The 18,816-nt window shown below is 30.4% G+C and overlaps 1 protein-coding gene across 1 annotated transcript in view; it reads left to right on the top strand.

The window, feature by feature from the left end:
* Window positions 1-3,073: 3,073 nt before the first annotated feature.
* Idh3a (isocitrate dehydrogenase [NAD] subunit alpha, mitochondrial) overlaps window positions 3,074-18,816 on the top strand; it is a 47,440-nt gene continuing 31,697 nt past the window's right edge. The window contains exons 1-3 of the mRNA XM_035356044.2: window positions 3,074-3,198; window positions 9,119-9,268; window positions 17,457-17,629. Coding sequence (XP_035211935.1) covers window positions 3,172-3,198; window positions 9,119-9,268; window positions 17,457-17,629 — 350 coding nt within the window. The 5' untranslated portion in view covers window positions 3,074-3,171. The remainder of the gene's footprint in view (window positions 3,199-9,118; window positions 9,269-17,456; window positions 17,630-18,816) is intronic.

Here is an 18,816-nt window from a genome sequence, read left to right as displayed (position 1 = left end):
TATTTGCAACTTTGCGAATTCATGAAACACATTAGTTTGGCTATCTTCACCGTTCACAGTTACTGTTCCGTTCATAGACATTAATAAAATGAAGCATTTTGTGAGAAACAAGGCATTTTTTGAGAGGGGGAAAAGTCTATACATTTAATATTTACATTTTTACAGCTAGCGAATACTATTTAGAGAAAAGACTGCGTGTAAATCTGTATGCAGTAAGTAATAACAACTGTATATGCAAATAATAAAACAACAATACATAATAATAACTACAGAAATAGTGGTCTAAAATGATAAGATATTTATAGATGATCTTCATCACCTATAACTATCTTCTAAATCCGGTACTTACGTTTAAGTTCGGTATTATGTATACGGTGCATATATATTGCCGCAATTTTTTACAGAAGAAAATGCACTCAGTTCTTTGAAATTTACTTATTGGCTGCAAGTCATTCAATTCTGAAACAAATAAATTCTAAATCAGATTGCTTATTGACTGCAAGTCATTCAATTCTGAATTAAAGAAAGTCATTAAGTCTGTAAAAATTGCTGCAGTAGGCTACAAGTTATTCAATTCTGAATCAAAGAAAGTCATTAGGGTATTTTTTTGTTTTGCCGGCGCAGGCGATAGAGTCGCCAATAATGGTACAACTGATGCCAAACGCATTATCCTAACTGGTAACCTTTTACACCTCATTTTCAAAACAAATCGCAGCCATTTCTTATCAGATTGATTGTTTCACTACTGGCATACAATTACATAGAATTTTTACCCAGATAGTTCAATTTTATGCCCTAAGGCCATTCGTGGTAATTAAATTAATTAGGATGCCATCACACCGCTCACCCGAAAGCGAAAATATAGAAAAGGCAAAGTCAAGAGTTAAATTCTAATAAGAATGCACTAGCGAAGTAAAGCACTGCGGTCTTACATAATTTCTGAGTAAGCTATTCGTACGAATTGAAATAATTCCTGCATTTCCGAATTAAGATTTAACTTGAAATTAATGTAGATAATTACTGTTAGAATTAGATTTTTGTTACTGGTAATGACTTCATCTCACAAGATGCAAAAATAATGTTCATGAATGTACGGCATTGGATGGAAATGAATATTACTCAGATAACAGTTAAGAATACAGTAATATTTTGATTTAACATTTTAAACAGCAAAATTAATTAACAGTTTCCGTTGGATTCTTATTGGTAGCACTAGACATCATTAATTCAATTTTAATAATACGCAAATGTATAAAAATGGACTGCTTTCGTGCTATTTAATACGAAAATTTTAAATTACAAAGAAAATTCCTGCTAAATTTTAAAATATTAAAATCTGAGTTATAAAATCATATCAAAATACCCATATAAATAGTGGCATAACCTAGCCAAGTTATCTGTCTGTTTTTCGTAACTAGATATTCAAGCGGTAAAATACCGCAAAAAAAGTGGGATAAATACAGGTGGATAGACACTTTTAAAATTTCAGATATATTTCTCAAAAACATGTAAAAAAAGTAAATGAAATAATAGATGAATGAATAAGTAAATAAAATACAAAGGACACCTTCAGAATATTAGAGAATTGTTCTCCATAACATGCAACTAAGGAACATAGACTGTCAATCAATGTATCAATCAATGTATTAAATATCTATAATACATATAGCAGTTTTTAATCAAGGTTCTTTATACACTAATGAGAAGTAGTGGTTTGTGATGACAAACAGTATTTTAATGCTTGTAAACAATACGGATTTTCTGCTCGAAGTAAAAAAGTAAACAGCTAAAATTTTCCTCATAATGCTTAGAACTGCATTTGATAAACACAGAGAAAATAAAATTGCTCGCTAATAGATGATTACGACTATTTACGATTCCAGCGCTCTGATACGCTATCTAGTAGCTGAAAGGTGGAAACATTAAAAATCGGCATTTACGTTTGACAATACTAAGTAGATTGTGAAGCATGTTGCGATCGAAAAGTAATTAAACGTTTATTTTTTTATTGTTGTGGGCATTATATGTTCAGTCGTTTTAACCATTTGTAGGACAAATCTAAAGAAAATGCTTGTAATATCATGTAATCAAAAGTTAACTACATGTTATATGCCAGGATTGCTTTCTCAAGTACTGAGGGGTAGGTAATACTTAATCTTCTCTTTTTTTTTAAATGTTTGGTCCTGGTATTATTCATTGCACGTATTTTCTATAATACATATAGAATACTAATATTTCTATTGCAAGTGTCTTTTTTCATTTTTAAGTGCTTTGCTTGTTAATATTCTCAAAATTGCATCTGATAATTAGTGCTATTACGTATATAATAGATATAAATACAATAGACGAATATAATAGATCAATATATTTTTAGTATATAATGATTCAATATCATTTTTATGGGAAAAAAAGACACTTTTGACTGCACAGATTTTTCTTTAAATCCCAAGTTAAACACATATGATATCATTTGTTTACAATCAACGAACGTCAAAATCAGCTACCTGTCGCAATACAATAAAACAGTGACACAATTTCCTACAACAAGCCAGCAGTTCCTCCTTTATATCAACAAGAAATTTTTTTAAAAAAATTTTTACTTTTCCTTTTTAACAAGGAAATGTCCTTCGATTTCATGCGATCAAGATGCTATACAACTTAGCATATACAACAAAATTTGTAAATTGGATTTTTCAAGTAAAATTCCGTGCATTACCATATAAGCCAAATTTTAAATTTCGCTCTGATTCAGTAACACAGCGAGAATTAACGCCAATCAAAATACTAGCTTTTATCCACCACATTAATGTGTGAAAGCCCACATAGGTAGGAAAAGCACACAGATCGTGTGTTTTAAAGTAAAGAATAAAACATTACCTCGGTTTAGAGATACAGTTCTTCAATAAAGTACGATACTATATATTATTAAAGAGAATAATCTTTACTTTTTGAGAGTTTATTAAATTATATTTAACTCATTATTAGTTTATTATAGTCTTTTTAAAGATATAACGCTCACAGCTATAGTGTAAGCCCCAATAAATTGTTAGAATTACAGAATTTATTTTGGCAACCGAAATTATCGCAGGCCGGAATTTTCTTTTTCTTTTTGAAGAACTTCGTCTGCGGCAAGGTCAGTTTGATTGATTGATATTTTAATATTTGAAAAAAATGGCCAACGCTCTTCGGAATTATATGGTAAGTTTCATTATCACTAAAAGCATAGCTAGTATTAGTATCAAAAATATTTTTCTAAAGCTTGTGTCTTTTCTTTTCTGCCATATTTCTTTGTGTCCTTCTGAGAGTTATTTGTACCATGCTATATTGCCAATACTCTATTTATCAGACTTTTAATAATTCTGTTGATAAATTACGTATAATTTGTGGTTGTGGCACCGTATTATTCTGTTGCAGCAAGCTACATACACAAATTAATGAATATCTTTTCATAGAAATGTCTGCAGATTTTCAGTAATCAGTTGTTTTCTCAGTTTCAGATTCATTGTGCATTGCTTAGGTAATGAATAAGAATGTAGAATAATTACATCGAACAGAGTTTGATCTGTCATCTTTATGATTTTTTAGTGTATGATTTCAAACCTTATTCAGTTGCACATGATCATTATCATAGTTTGCTTATAATTAACTGTTTACTTTATAATATTCCAAACTCTTTCTGATTTCACATAACTTGCAGATATTTCAATACCAACTGATATTTAGGATACGTGTTCCTTTCAAATTTCTCTCTGCAAAAATGTATACATGTCTGTATAAAAATAAAAACTCTGGTGAATTGCTTAGTAATTAATAAATTATATTTAGAGTTTAGATTTATAAATATGCATAAATTTTTAAGACACAAAAACACGCCAAACAAATACCAATTCAGAAGTCAAACAACAAAAATCAGCGTTATATTTTCAGAATTTTCACAGGACTAGAGTGTATGTGAACTAATGAGTTTTTCTAAAGGACAGCATGCCAAAAGAAATTGTGTTATTTTCCCCCCTTTTGATATTTAAATTGTCCTTCTTTTTAAAAAGCTGGTTGTTTAAAAAGGTGATTTCATTGCTAGCATGTTTAGGCTCTTTAAAAAAAATGATTCCATTGCCATCATATTTAAAGGGTAAAAGCTTTTTAAATATAATGGTTATTGAAGAGAAAAAATAGAAAACATCAGCAAAATTCTAATTGGAAATGGATTCAGTGCACAAACAGTGAAATTTCATAATAAATTTCAGTGTCATATTATCAGTAATCATCATTGGAAAGAAGATCAAAATTATCAAAAATTGTGGTCCGCTGTGCATAATGTTGTAAATAAAATAGAATGTGTTTTAATTAATAATAACATAGTACTTCAGCTATGACTAACGTGTTAAGTAACAATTATTGAAATAATGGATATTCAGCAACAGGGTTTCTTAGGTAGAATTAGAAATATATGTGTGTATGTACGTAATAAACATACAAGCATACATATATATAAGGTTTGTCAACGGGATGTAGGACAGGAATGTTACTATGCTTATTGTGTTAGGGGGGATGTTAACTACTAGTCGCCAGTCATTTCCAAGCCTTGACAGTATAGATCGAGTTTAAGATAAATCCCTTTCAAGGTGCCTTGTCATCTCCACATTGAATCTTTTGTTAGAGCAGCATATGCGGTGAAGTTTTGCATCAAACTGGATAAAACTGTGAATGATGCTATGGTTAATAAAGTGTTTTTGAGTGGCACAAATTGCTTCGGGAGGAAAGAGAGCAAGTTGTAGATGAAATTGATGTTGATCACCTTTCTTGACTGCTAAAGGAGCAGTTCACAGAGAGTTTGTACCACTTGGTCAGACTTGAATGCTGCATTATATGTGGAAATACTTTGAAAGATCAGAAAACGAGTCGTCCGCATCCGTCCAGCAACTGCTGGATCATGGACACTCCATCACGACAATGCCCCGACCCACACCGCCTTTGCTGTTATTTACTTCCTGACCAAACATAGCATTACGTAAGTTCTACAGCATAGATGTCGTTCCTTCAGTCTTCTTCCTATTACCCCACAGTACCACGGCTCAGTCCAGGTCATTCAAGAGACCGTAATGAGGGAGTTGAAAAGCCTTCCAGTTTCTGGTGTTCCAGGGAGCCTTCAGCAATTAGCAGAGACGCTGGAAACTCTGTGTTAATGCAGAATAGGTATATTTTGAAAACTTTTAATTTGCTGTATCAAAATTGTGAATATTTCTTTCTTTCTTTTTTTTTTTTTTTATTTCAGTCCTACTACTTTCTGGACAAATCCTGTGCATTAACTAAAAACTAAGCATGAATTATCCTATCATTGCCAGTCACTGTTTGTTTAAATTTTATAGTTATATGGATTTGCAGAAAGTTTTATGTTCTGTTTTCTTTGTAAAAGGAAATTGAATATATAATTAATGAATTTTTCACTAATCTATAATTTTTTTCATATGTTTGTGTGAAATTTTAGTACTTGTCTTCTGTAGTGGCCTTGGCGAGAATCTTAATTTTGCACGATTCTGTATTGGCAAGAAACAAATACTTACCAATCTGTGTATGTGACAGAAACAAATGTTACTGTTACCAATTTACACATGCTCATTTCTTCTATAATCCCTTTAAAATATTATGGTTTGTGTAGGCTTATAGTTCATATTTCTTTGACTGAGATATAGCAGTTTGTCATTGCAAATATTTAGACTTGCTATTTTTAACCTGCCATCAACTGAAATAGATGCTGTAGTTCATTTCCAAGAAAAAATTTCTTAGTTAGAGAATTGGTGAAAATTGGCATAATATGCCATCATATGTTGGTAATGAAACTATTTGTTAGTGAAATGTTCAGGCATCACATTGGCTGTAATGATGAGTTGGAGACATTATTAGCAGCAATTGCTAAACTGTGCTTACCAGAAAGACTTCATAAAAAGTGAATTTTTTAGTGTGTTTGACTGTGTTACTTTTTAAAATCATTTGCCAACGAAATTGTGTTAAATAAAATAATTAATAGAATTTTTAATTTATTTTTAACCTGTATAAATTACAAAATTATTAACTACAAATACAAATTTATGTTCAATTCTCTCTATATATATATTAAAGCAACTTATATTGTCTAGATATTGAACGAATTATTGCTTATCATAATTAATTTCGTTTTCATGAGTGTTTATAACATTTGGCAACAAATCGCAGTTTCTCAAGCCTGAATTGCACTGATGCCGTTTTATCTCACCAAGGCCGCTACAGAAGACAAGTACCAAAATTACATACAATATGTTTTTCTGATTATCTGTATCTTCAGAGTTAGTCATGAACTCATTGGCCAACCTCCCAGAGTAACAGGACTCTCTTTGGTGAAACTAAAAATTTTTTGCCAAGTTGCATTACAATCATGAGCCATTTTCAAAATGATGACACATCAGGAATTATAAAAGAGCAATCAATCAATAAACTTCAAGCAAAATCAATCAATAATGCAAGAAACATGGATAATAAAACGGCTCTACTCTTATATGCGCCCTAAGATCACCAAATGTGGCGATATGTGTTCTGTGCTGGTTTTTGGCGTGATTCCGTGCTGTGGGATGGTTTGGTGGACGATACTGTTTGTATGGCAACCCTTTTGATGTTGAAACTTAACTGCAGTGTCGTGCGTGTTTTGAAACGGCCTATGTTGCGATGATAGACATGGTGGGAAGGTTTCAGTCTCGTATTTTAGATTGTGTGCAAAGTAAATTTAGTATTAAAAAGTATGATGTTGGAGTTGTTAACGAGTCTTTTGCTCGTGGGTGTATTTATGAGGATGGAAGTGTATTTTGGGAATTTCTGTGGGGCTTTTAAAACGGAATCTGAAATGCAGAGCTGCTATGAGAATTCGGATGAAGAAGGGCGTTTCTAATAGTTCTTGTGTGGATTTGCAGTGAAATGCTTGCTGGTAAAGTATGTGGCTGTCAGCAGAGTTTAAGATTTTGATCGTGGTTTTCGTGTAGTAAGTTAACTTTGGAGGAAGTTTTTATTGTTACTTTCGAAATTTTGAATCGCAGAAAGACATGTGATATAGGAAAATGGTGGCACGTTTGTTCAAACGTTGTGTGACTGGCAAAATTTTATTAATGAATGTATTATAGTAAGTGCATTATATTTTGTAGAATGTTATGTTTATTGTTGTTTTACTATGAATTTCTGTTCTTATTGTTGTTTTTGAATTGTTTGTAATTTTAGTTCATTTTGTTGATTTGTGCGCAATACCTAGATTGTGCGATTCGTAGATGTTTTTTTAAGTTTAAACAGGATGCTGTGTACATGGTATTCTTTGAAATTTATTGTTATGTTAATCTATTAAAGCAAGGTGTGCGTAGTTCGTAGATTCGTTCGTTGTCTAGATTGTGCGATTCGTAGATTTTTTTTTAAATTAAAAAATATCGTTGTGTACATGGATTCTTATTAAATATTTTTAGTTAGAAACTTTACATTTTTGCTATCCAAATTTTTTGTTTTGATTTTTGATTTTTAGCTTAAATTGTGTGTTCAAAACATGGTTTTTGCATGTGCGAAAACCGCGTTTTTGGAGACATTTTAGGCTTAAAGTTCGAAATGTAGACAAAAAATTTAGATAGTAATATGGCACCATAAAGTTGGTGAGAAATTTGGCAACTTGAGGGCGCATATAAGAGTAGTTCCAATAAAACAGTTAACGTTTTGAGAAATCTTGTGATTTTGTTTTGCTGTTGTTCTCTGTAGGTATATAGCAATCTATTATTGCTAAAAAAAAATTTTTTTTTAATCAAAAAACTGCATAAACTTGGCACTGCATAAGCCAAAACATTTGTGTAAAACTTGCATATCTGTATTGCAACATTTAGCAGCATACTGTGTTGCTTCATAATTACTTTTTCACAAATTTTCAGTTGGGGTGCAGATCATCAGAAAGTATCAATTTTAGTATTGTATGTAATTCCATATTTTTAAGAACAAATTCTGTCAGATTAAGTGTTTTATATTAGATGTTTCTTGCATTTTTATTTTGTTAAAGTTTGCTGTTTTATATAATTCTTAGTTCACTGGTATTTTTAAAAATGACTGTTGTCTTAGCTTGGTGAAACAAATTAGTCACTACCTATTGGTGATCTTTTGGGAAAGGGGTGCAGATAAACAAAAATTACCTTTTAAAATATTACAGAACACATAAAAAATGTTGTGAATTAAATAAAAAGCCAGAATAAAATGTCTGAATTGGAATTAAGTCCTAAGTAACATTTTTTATATATTAATTTTCTCCAATAAAATTAAGCAAATATTTAATATGACTATGTAGTCATTTCTATAAATTTTAAAATTTATGAGCATTAAATTCATTTTTAATTTAAAATTAAAACTATTTGTTGATTACTTCTTTTTATCCTTAAATTGAATAGATTAAAATTTACTTACCTCTTCTTTACAACATAAGTTCAATTTTATCACTTTTTAAAGTATATTATTTATTATTAATTAGAAATTTTTATGTATTACTTCTGAGATATGTAAAATTCCAAGCAGCAGAAGGCAAATCATTGTTGAAGTGAGGTACATGCATAATGTGTTTGGTTTAATAGAAAAGTAAGGAAACCTTTAGCTAGATTTAAACTAGCTAAAGGATTCCTTAAACTGGCTTAATTGTACGTAAAGATTTGCTTATTTTGTTATCAGTTTTTTTTTCACCCCTTCTGTGAAGGAAATTTTTACACATTCATTCATGCCTTGGAGAGTAATGTTTGCTTATGTTTTAGAAAAATATATATGATTCATGTTAAAGAAATTCATACTTTAATCCAATTTATGTACTAGATAACCTGTTTCATGTATATCAGAGAACCAGTGTTACTGAATGTCAGATAATATAGCATTTAACGTAGTGCGGATAACTTTCTTTTCATAAGGTAGGGAAAATCACAGTAAATATTATTATAGTATATAATAGATAAATGATTATAATAACACAAATAGGAATATAATTTTCTTATTTTATTCATAAAAAATATGAAAATAAAATTTGATGTCAATTTTAGGGAAAACAAAATCTTTCATAAGTTGAATAATTATAAATGTTATTCATTTTTAGCTAAGAGGAGGACTGTCTTCCATAAAAAATTCTCATATTTTTCAAGCCATTCGTAATAAATCGGATGTAAGAACAGTAACTCTCATACCAGGAGATGGTATTGGTCCAGAAATTTCAGTAGCTGTGCAAAAGATTTTTGAAGCTGCTAAGGTAATTTTCTATATTTAACTTTTTTCATTATTTTAATATTTAAATTTTATGATATTGAAATCCCTATAACAATTCTGTGAATTCACCATTACAGGGCATAGTGTTCTGTATCTTGGAGAGTTTTTTTATCTGATGTAACCAGAGTATATTATAAAAAAATAATAAAATAATAGCTGAAAAACAAATATTTAAGGTATTAATTAACTGCAAAAAATTAGCGTATCATGCATAAATTTGCATTACTATAGTTTTGAAGGTTAGATGGAACATTCTCCTTCAGCTACAGGAGCCAAAATGATTTTACAGCTGAAGAAGGTTTCACTTAATCTTCGAAAGTGTAGTACTACAAATTTATACACTGATTTTCAATGCTAATGCGTATCTTTAACATAAGTGCATTGTTTGTTATAAGTCATTAATGTAGGCCAGTGATCAGCATTAAACTAAGTCAAATATATTGTTATTGATGGCTCATCTCCATACACAAGAACTGATGCCAAGACAAGTCAGACAAAAAAGTTTTTTTTTTTTTTTTTTGTCTGTTTAAGTGTTGTAAACTTTATCTAATTTATCTCTAATTATTACTGTTCATAGGAAATGATATGTGAACATCCTGGGACATTTCTGCCAGTCATTTAGTTGAAAATAATTTGACCAGTGGCAAAACAAGAATTGGTGTGTTGCATCACATTGTCTATTCTTGTTCAAACTGGACTGTCTGAACAAAATATTGCACTGTTATTACATTACAGTCAAAAGTCTTTAATCAGGACTTGTCGGGACTTCGGCAATTCTGGATTAGATCATCAGTTTAAATCTGGTAAGATGGCATGCAGAATTATAAAATTAAAAATATGAAATCGTAATTTATGAAATAAAGAGCAATTATGATCTAAAGAGTATCGAAATTTACAAAAAAAAAAAAAAAAAAAAAAAAAAAAGCTTAATATTTATTTGTTTATTTTATTAAAATTTATTTCAATGCGCACATGTGTAAAGCATACATTACGCATAGTCGAAATTAGAAAATTGCAACCAGAAAACTATTTCATGTGTTTTCGTGATATTTATAAAGACGAGGCATTTGATTTAAATCATATCAAAGACGAAGTACATCGAGATGAAATACTACATTTAGTAAATTATAAGCCGAATAAAATAAAAACATCTGCCCTGAAGATAAGGATAGTGCTGACAGATCAACTTCCAGTTCATTGCGTGCCGCGATGTTTCCCCTTCCACGCAGAGCAGCGTGAAATTGATAAACAGATTTTGGAATGGTTAGAAAAACAAAAGATATGCCTTTATCCATTTTTTGCAGCAATTCCACTTTTTGTTTAATGGACTTCGAAACATACTTTTGCTTTGTAGATCCTTTACATATTAGTAAATATATATCGGAAATTCTATTTGACATAATCGAATGTTCAAGCTTACTTTTATAAAATTGCTCTAACAGTCTGCAAAAAAAAATCTGATGTGTACACCACGACTTCCTTGTACGGAATATTAAATTATACGCATTTTTTCTTGCATTTTATTTAAACTTATTAGATTGAATTAAACCTACTTCGCTGACAGCGCATAAACCACAATAGAATAAATGCATTCTTTAAAATTCACTTTGTTTACCATAGCGACACTCTGGCGCTAGGTTTATTTAATAGTATTATATTTCGTTCATATTATAACTCAGAATGCACAAAATGTATATCATTTAAAGAATTATCTAATCGTTGCCACATGTTCTATTCAAATGCTATAATAAAGCTAGAATTATGTATAAAAGAAATTAAGCAAACAAAACAAAACAGAAACAATTTTTCACAGACGATTGAGTATTTCTCATTTAATTAATTCAGTTCTCACTTCGCGAAAAGGCAAATATACATAATTAAATATTATCATACTTAATCAAAATATCTATATTAAAAATTACGAAGTAAATCTCAAACATTTATTTCCTCGCAAAAATTCCAGAAAGAATTAAGCATGATTTAATTGGCAATAATAAATGAACGCGTTATCTTTGTTGTTGCGAAGCTAAGTTTCTCTAGATTGGCAACAAATCCACTAGTCTCCTGTTTCAAATGTAAACATCAATCGCCGCCATTAAAAACAGGCTTAGCGGCAATTAAACAACTTTAAAATTGCTGATAATTCTAAAAATATTGCACACAGATTTACTAAAGGCATAGAATCCTTAACCGGAAGATAAAAACAATATAATTCAATCATTTTTAAAGCAAAAAATGTACAATTTACAAACATATAAGAGTAAAGAAACTGAGATCACTGAGCCGGGTAATAGAGTGGATATATATATAAATATATTTATATGCGTTTGGTGCTGCCGATTGCAACCAAAATACGAGATGCACATCTACATGTTATAGCAGTCCTATATACAAAATTTCAACGTTCTGAGGCTACTCATTTTTGAGTTATGCAAGATACGTTTGTACGCACGAACGTATGTACGCACATACGTTCGAACAGACTCCACGAAAAATTCTCTTCAGAATTAATTTTAAAGCAGTTTTATAATTTTTTTGAAAGAAAAGAGTATTTTATTCTGTCCTTATGTACAGATATGACACAAAAACATCGTTAAACTGCATTTGATAGCGGTCAAAATGGATATTTTCGTTGAAATATGCTGCCTGAAACTTTTCGTGATTACAATACTTCCTTTGGTTACAGCCGAAAATATCGCGGAGAAAACAACGCAAGGCGAAAACGTCGTGCTACAAAACATTGTGGGAGAAAACATCGCAGTCCTAAAACATCGTGGTACAAAACATCGTCGTCCAACATAAAGCAGTTTAAAAACATCGTCATCAAAAATATCATTGTAAAAAATAAAGTATCTACAAATCATCGCATGATGATAACATCGCAGACATGCTTTTTTTCAGGCTTTTAATAACTTTAAATGGATATTCCCATAATGACTTGTGAGCACAAGATGGAAAGAAGGATAATTTTTACTTTCATATTTTTTATTAACTAATAAATTTTTGCTGAGAAAATACGAAGGAAACTCAAGCATAGAAAATTAATGCAACTTATAGCACTCAATAGAATTTTAAACCGACATAGTTAACTAACAGAGGCCATAAATAAATAATGTTTTATAAAGTTTTTACTGGTAATTTTTTATGAATTGGAAGTTGATCTGTCAGCACTATCCTTATCTTCAGGGCAGATGTTTTTATTTTATATGGCTTATAATTCCTTACTAAATGTAGTATTTCATCTCGATGTACTCCATCTTTGATATGATTTAAATCAAATTTCTCGTCATTATAATTCGCTTCCGATAGTGAAGAAAGTGACACAGAGGTTATTGAAAACGAAAAAATTTCGATTGACAAATTAGTCGGTATTCTCGACACGGCAATTATAGCACTTGAACAGCGGAACTTTGTAACTGAACAAGAAATGATGTCTGTTTATAGAATTAAAGGGTAAGTATTATCACATAAAACGAAGCAACTTAAACAACTTACTTTGAAAGAAATGTTTAATAAAGTAAACAAATAAATATTAAGCTTTTTTATTTTTTTTTATTTTGATACCCTTTAGATCATAATTGTTCTTTATTTCATAATTTATGGTTTCATATTTTTAATTTTATAATTTCTGCATGCCCATCTTACCAGATTTAAAAGATGATCTATAATCCGGAATCGCCGAAGTCCCAACGAGTCCGGATTAACGACTTTTGACTGTATTCTTCAATAATGATTCCACCAGTTCTGTCAATAGTGGCAAAAATGCACTGTAGTCATGGGAAATTACTTATAGTGGTGGATGTGCATAAGAGTACCACAACTTTGTCCTTTGTGTTTGCAGTAGCTGTAGTTATTGAAGTCATTAACTTTAGTGTATGCAGTGTAAAGTCTGAAATCTGGACAATCCAATAAATAAATAAATTTAAAAATAAAATTTTAATTTAAAAAAAAATCGACTTCCCGCTTACAAAATTTAGGAATGGAGAATATAATACTCAGCAAAATACAGCAGATCTGCCATAAATGTGATTTTTCTACCCATTAACTGAGATTTCCTGAATGTCACTTTCAAGCATCATTTGGCTAGCGAATCGTTCCATAGCCAATGGCAATGGATTGGTCAACCAGGCTCACATTTTCGGTCCTTGAGTAGTTGTGAGGGGATTAGAATTTTTCTAGCTGACCTAAATAATAAGTGAAGCCCCAATGTTGCCATGTGTATATATCATTTTACTAGATTTAATTTGATGCTAAAAAATCTAGAATCCTCAAATATTCAGGATCTCAGACTTCTGTAGAAGAATGCAGGGCTGGTGCTAGGCATTTTGCCGGGTGCAGTCTCTGCTGAATAAATCCTGCTATCCAATTCCTTCTTAAATTATAAAACTTTTGCCACCCTAAATTCTGTTGCCCAATTCAACCATACTGGCTCCAGCGCAGAAAGGCCACGCAAAAATGTTAGCAAAATTTTGTCCCAGATTAATCTTACAAAAAGGTAAATAATCTTGAAACAAATAAGAAATCATTTTGTTAGTTTAATTAGGTCAAAATTTATTCATTTTAATATTGTATATGTACATTTTATCCCATTCCATATAAATTTATAAAATATTAGTCCTTAAATTGTAATTTGCCATGATGTGTTTCAGGATTTCTCAGTTTTACAGTGCTTCAAAATAAGTCAGTAGAAACATTTCGTATTTTTTAAAATTTGTTTTCTTTGTTTGCAATATGTGGTATAATGCAGTATATGCAGCATACAGAGGTAGATATAGGATGCTCATGTTTTCTTTATAGAAATATATATATAATGAAAGCAAGAGTAATTTGTTCGGTGAAACCTTGATATTTAAAAATAAAACTATGTGTATTGACCCCTTCAACAGATATTGATAAAGCAAGGCATTCCAACTTCACTTATATGATTCTATCCTTGCATAATGTAGATACAAGCCAATTCCCCATAGAAAGTCTTCCACAAAGGAAGCCCTGCTTTTTAAGTATTAGATAATAGTTATATGTTTTGTTGTAATTAAATAAATCACACCTTCTTCACTTAATTCTGTGGAATTCTTCCATTTTTTTCTTTATAAATAAGATAAAAGTGGATCAGTTTCACAGAATAAATTCCTTTAGTTATGCGTCATAAATTATATTACATATTAGTAGACAGTCCTTCTTTAGATATTTGTAATAGTTGTTCTTATTGGGATTCAGCACTGTCAAGTAGTTGGTATAATATTTGCCTTAACACTTTCGCCGTCCTCTCCAGTCCGCGAAAATTTCTTCCCACCGGCCATCTGTTTTTCATAGCGTATAATGTTGCTTTCTCTGTACATCATAACTTTCCATACATAACTTTTGTAGTGGATGAATGTCAATGAATATTAAGTAAAATTATAAGGAAATAGAGCATAATGGAAAAATAATATCTCTGCTTATTTCTAACAGCAGGCTTATTAGATAACATCCTGTTCCAGGCAGTCCACTTTTCCCACTTTTTTTTTTTTAACAGTTCTTTTCCATGTTCCAACATCAATCATCGAGTTATTATGGACTGTACTCATCAAACGTATATCCTTCTTGTCTTTCCAATTCACAACCTCATTTTTTCTCTTTTTCTGCTGAGTAGACATTGAAGCCATCTCTCATTGTCCTGTATCTTATGTAAAATGGTACGAATATTCATAAAACCCGGGGCAAAGTCTATTAGAAATAGAACGTGTGATTACTGCTGCCCTCTAGGAGGTATTAGAACAAATAAAATAAAAACTCAAACAAGTAAACATTTAGAAAGCATTTTAAAATGTAGATGAACGCTTGTAGTGCGTTACAGTCGCCCTGTGGAAGTTTCACTTGAACGCACTAGGTGCGTAACGGACGACAAAGAGGTTAAATATGTGAACAAATATGAATAGTCTAAAGCAGAGCTTCTCGTAGTTCTTTCACTTCAACCTTCCTTGACTGTATGAAGTTCTTTATTGTCCTTTCATTTGAATAAAAATATAATTTGCCTAAAATTTTGTTGAATTTATATTACATTTTAAGATTTTAAGAGGTCTATTAACAAATAAGGGAAATATCTCGTTAAAATTTGTTTAAATGCATAACAAAATTTAAATTTATTAAAAAAAGTTAGTGATTGTCTTGAAATTTTTGCATGTACAAACATTGTAAGGAATTAGATAAAATTTTGAATATTTTTGCATAAATCTGGATAATTTTGATTTAATCTTAAGTTTTAAAACTATGCTGAAAAAATTTATATAGTTTTCCTAAATGTTATTGTGTAAAAACAAAGTGCATTCCTAATCAGTTTTCTTATTAGTAAAGTAAATATGCAGAAGTAAGTATTCAGTCCTTTTTTTGTGTCAAAAGTTTAAATTTGTTTTTGTTTTGATTAGCAACAAGTATTAAAATCTTTGAAAAGATAGCCTTAAATTATTACAATGTGCCATATTTAAAGATTGTCAGATAATTTGCCACTTTTTTGTTAAAGCAGCTACTGAGTTGCCAGAATGAGCAAATTTACTTGCCCAATCTATGTTTTTCACATTTCAAATATTGCTTATAGTTTATGGTGCTCCTTAACTAGGAAATATTAATCTTTTTTTTTAATAAAGTAGGATAATAATTTTGTTTTTAAGTAAGGTTTGGTTTATGTTAAGACAAAGCCTCAACGATTATCTGCCTAAGGGAAGGGATGCCTTTGTATAGGACTTTCTAGGGAAACTGGCTCATATACATGTTACACATGAGGAAAACCACGAAAATGCCCATGCACCCAGCCGGTTTGCAGGATACCTTGGACTGAACTAACAGTGTTCAACATCTTCACTGCTCTTCTGGTGGGCCCGTTTTAAAGTAGGGAAAATAAACATAGAAAATAAATTTTTATGTGTTTTTCCTCTTGTTCATTTGAATCTGTAAGTCTGCTTTAGAACTGAATTTTTAGGTCACATATTGTTACCAGCTTCAGAACTTCCCTAGGGCTCAACATGTATAATGAATATGTGTAAACTAATTTTTGTGCCACAATTAATACAGTAGGTACAACCCACCAATCCATGGCTGGCACTCTGCAAATACTTTGTTAGATTCTTGCATATGATCTCATCAGCCATGAAAATTGGCTACCATCTTGCCAGAGAAAGCTATCATTCTTATATAATTCTGAGCCACACTTCTATCTGTAACTACAATAAAACATTCTTCAACTAGTATCTGCACAATGTGTCAGATAGTTACTGCTCTGAAAGTATTATACCCACATCATTGTTGCACTTCAGGAGTGCTGCCATTTTCACTCCTATGATTTCTTTTTAAAGACTATCTATTTATTAGCAAATTTGCATGGTTCACATTGTAACAATGATAATCTGAAAGATGTTATTCAGGAACTTCTTTGAAGGTTGCGAAAAACATTTTCTTTCATCTAGAATCCAGTGCTTAATGGATCATTGTACTAAGTATACTGAAGTCTAGGAGAACTATTTAGAAAACTGAGAAAGTACTTTTAGGAATTTTATCTTGTAGTAACTTAAAATATATCAAAGGCTATAGGAATGTGTGTGTGTATTTTGCTATTGATCTGCTCAGATGAAATTGAAAGTAAATTCAGTTTTCATGTTATAACATGGCAAAAAAAAAAAAAAAAAAAAAAAAAAAAAATCTATTAATGTGTTGTATTTGGTTCATATTATTTATAGTAAAGCGAAAACAACACAGTTTTATATTTTGTCTGTTTCCAGCAGGCATTCTAGACAATATTTAAATGAAAATATTGATGTTGAAAAATATCTAAAATCTTGATTATAATTGGTTATATTATAATCTTGATTATATTTTATCTTGATTATATCTTGATTATATTTTAATCAGTTTAAAGGAAGGTTTTTGAAAACCTTCCTTTAAACTGATTAAAAATTAATTAATTTAAAATTAATTAATTTTAATCTCTTAAATTTATTTTTTAGAACTTTCTATTAATTCAATTTCTATTAATTTCAATTTAACTTAAAATTATTCCATCAATAAATTTCATTTCCATTGTGCATTCGTAATTATTGAAATCCCATTATTCTATTATCTATCCCCTTTTACTCATATATGTTATATTTATTTTTATGCATTTAATAATTATTAAAAGGATATTTGTATATATCTTATAGGTACCTATTCAGTGGGAAGTTGAAGATGTTACGCCTGTTAAAGGCCCTGATGGAAAAATGGGAATCCCTCAAAGAGCTATAGATTCCATCAACAAGAACACAATTGGCTTAAAAGGCCCTTTAGCAACGCCAATTGGCAAAGGCCATAGATCTCTTAATCTGGCAATCAGGCAGTAAGATCCCCTTCCCCCTTTTTTTTAATAATTATTATTTAATTATTTTGAAAATAAATATATTACATTTATATTACAAGTGATTAAATGGTTAGAATGATCATTACTGCTTCATGTTACCTCTTTAAACATAATTGTGCTGGTATTGACTGTATTATTAAGGGCGGACCTCTATTATAAAGGTTCAGCTTTTAAATACTATATGCTTTTAAGGATATAAGTAAAAAATATTAAAGAAGATAACTGTTTTAACATTGACCACACTAACAGCTGTAGTTTCTCTGAAAGAGGAGACAGATGGGGAAAATAAGTATTAATGTTAAATATTAACACTTATTTTTGAAATTTGAAAATACATCAGATAAATTTGAGGGGAAAAGAAGGAAACATGCATCAAAATAAGAGAAAATTATTTCTCTTAAACCGTGTGCTTTATTTTTTAAACATAGTCACTGTTTACTGTGGTACATTTTTTTCAAATGCGTATGTTATTTGGTCTGTTTAAAATTGAAAATATTAAATAAGAAAAGGCTTACGTCTAATGTAGATCGTCAATCAATCTGGGGCTGTTTATGTGTTGAGTTTACTGTGATTAAGAAATTAGACCTGGTTTTTGAAATATGTGTGTATCTAATAATCTATTGGAATGAAATGATCACCCACATTCTATGAAGAACATTCCATATTTTATTTTACAAATGTACATTAGTTATTCACAGTATCAGTGTCTTCCAGATAAAGTGAAATTATCCAAAAGTTTTTTCTTTTTAATCCTAGCCTAAGTTGTGCTTTTCAAGGTGGAAAATATAACAGTTCACAATAATTTTATTCACTTTTTTATTCCCTTCTTGAAGCAAGCATATGGTTTACTGTCAACTCATATACAGTGATCAACTTCAGTTCAAATGAGAAGTATTAGTCTGTTAATATTGGAAATAACCAAAAAATTAGATTGTACCAAATATAGATTGTTAAAAGGGTGCAGATTCCATTCCTCTGTGATTATCATTATGTGTCACTGTAATGTATGGTTCTGATCCTTGTGCATCAACCGCAATCATCTCATCTGGCAGTGGGTTTGCCAGACTTTTAACATATTGAACACACTGACAGGCATTTTTCAAATATATGTAATGATCCCAGTGAGCTGCTATTTTATATTTGTAAATTTCGATTGACCTGCAGCC

The sequence above is a fragment of the Stegodyphus dumicola genome, chromosome 8 (genome assembly GCF_044657685.1).
Source record: "Stegodyphus dumicola isolate Sdum_Otavi_A_Nest chromosome 8, ASM4465768v1".
NCBI lineage: Eukaryota > Metazoa > Arthropoda > Arachnida > Araneae > Eresidae > Stegodyphus > Stegodyphus dumicola.
Note: the sequence above shows the minus strand (reverse complement) of the source record. Positions and strands in the feature narration are given on the sequence as shown.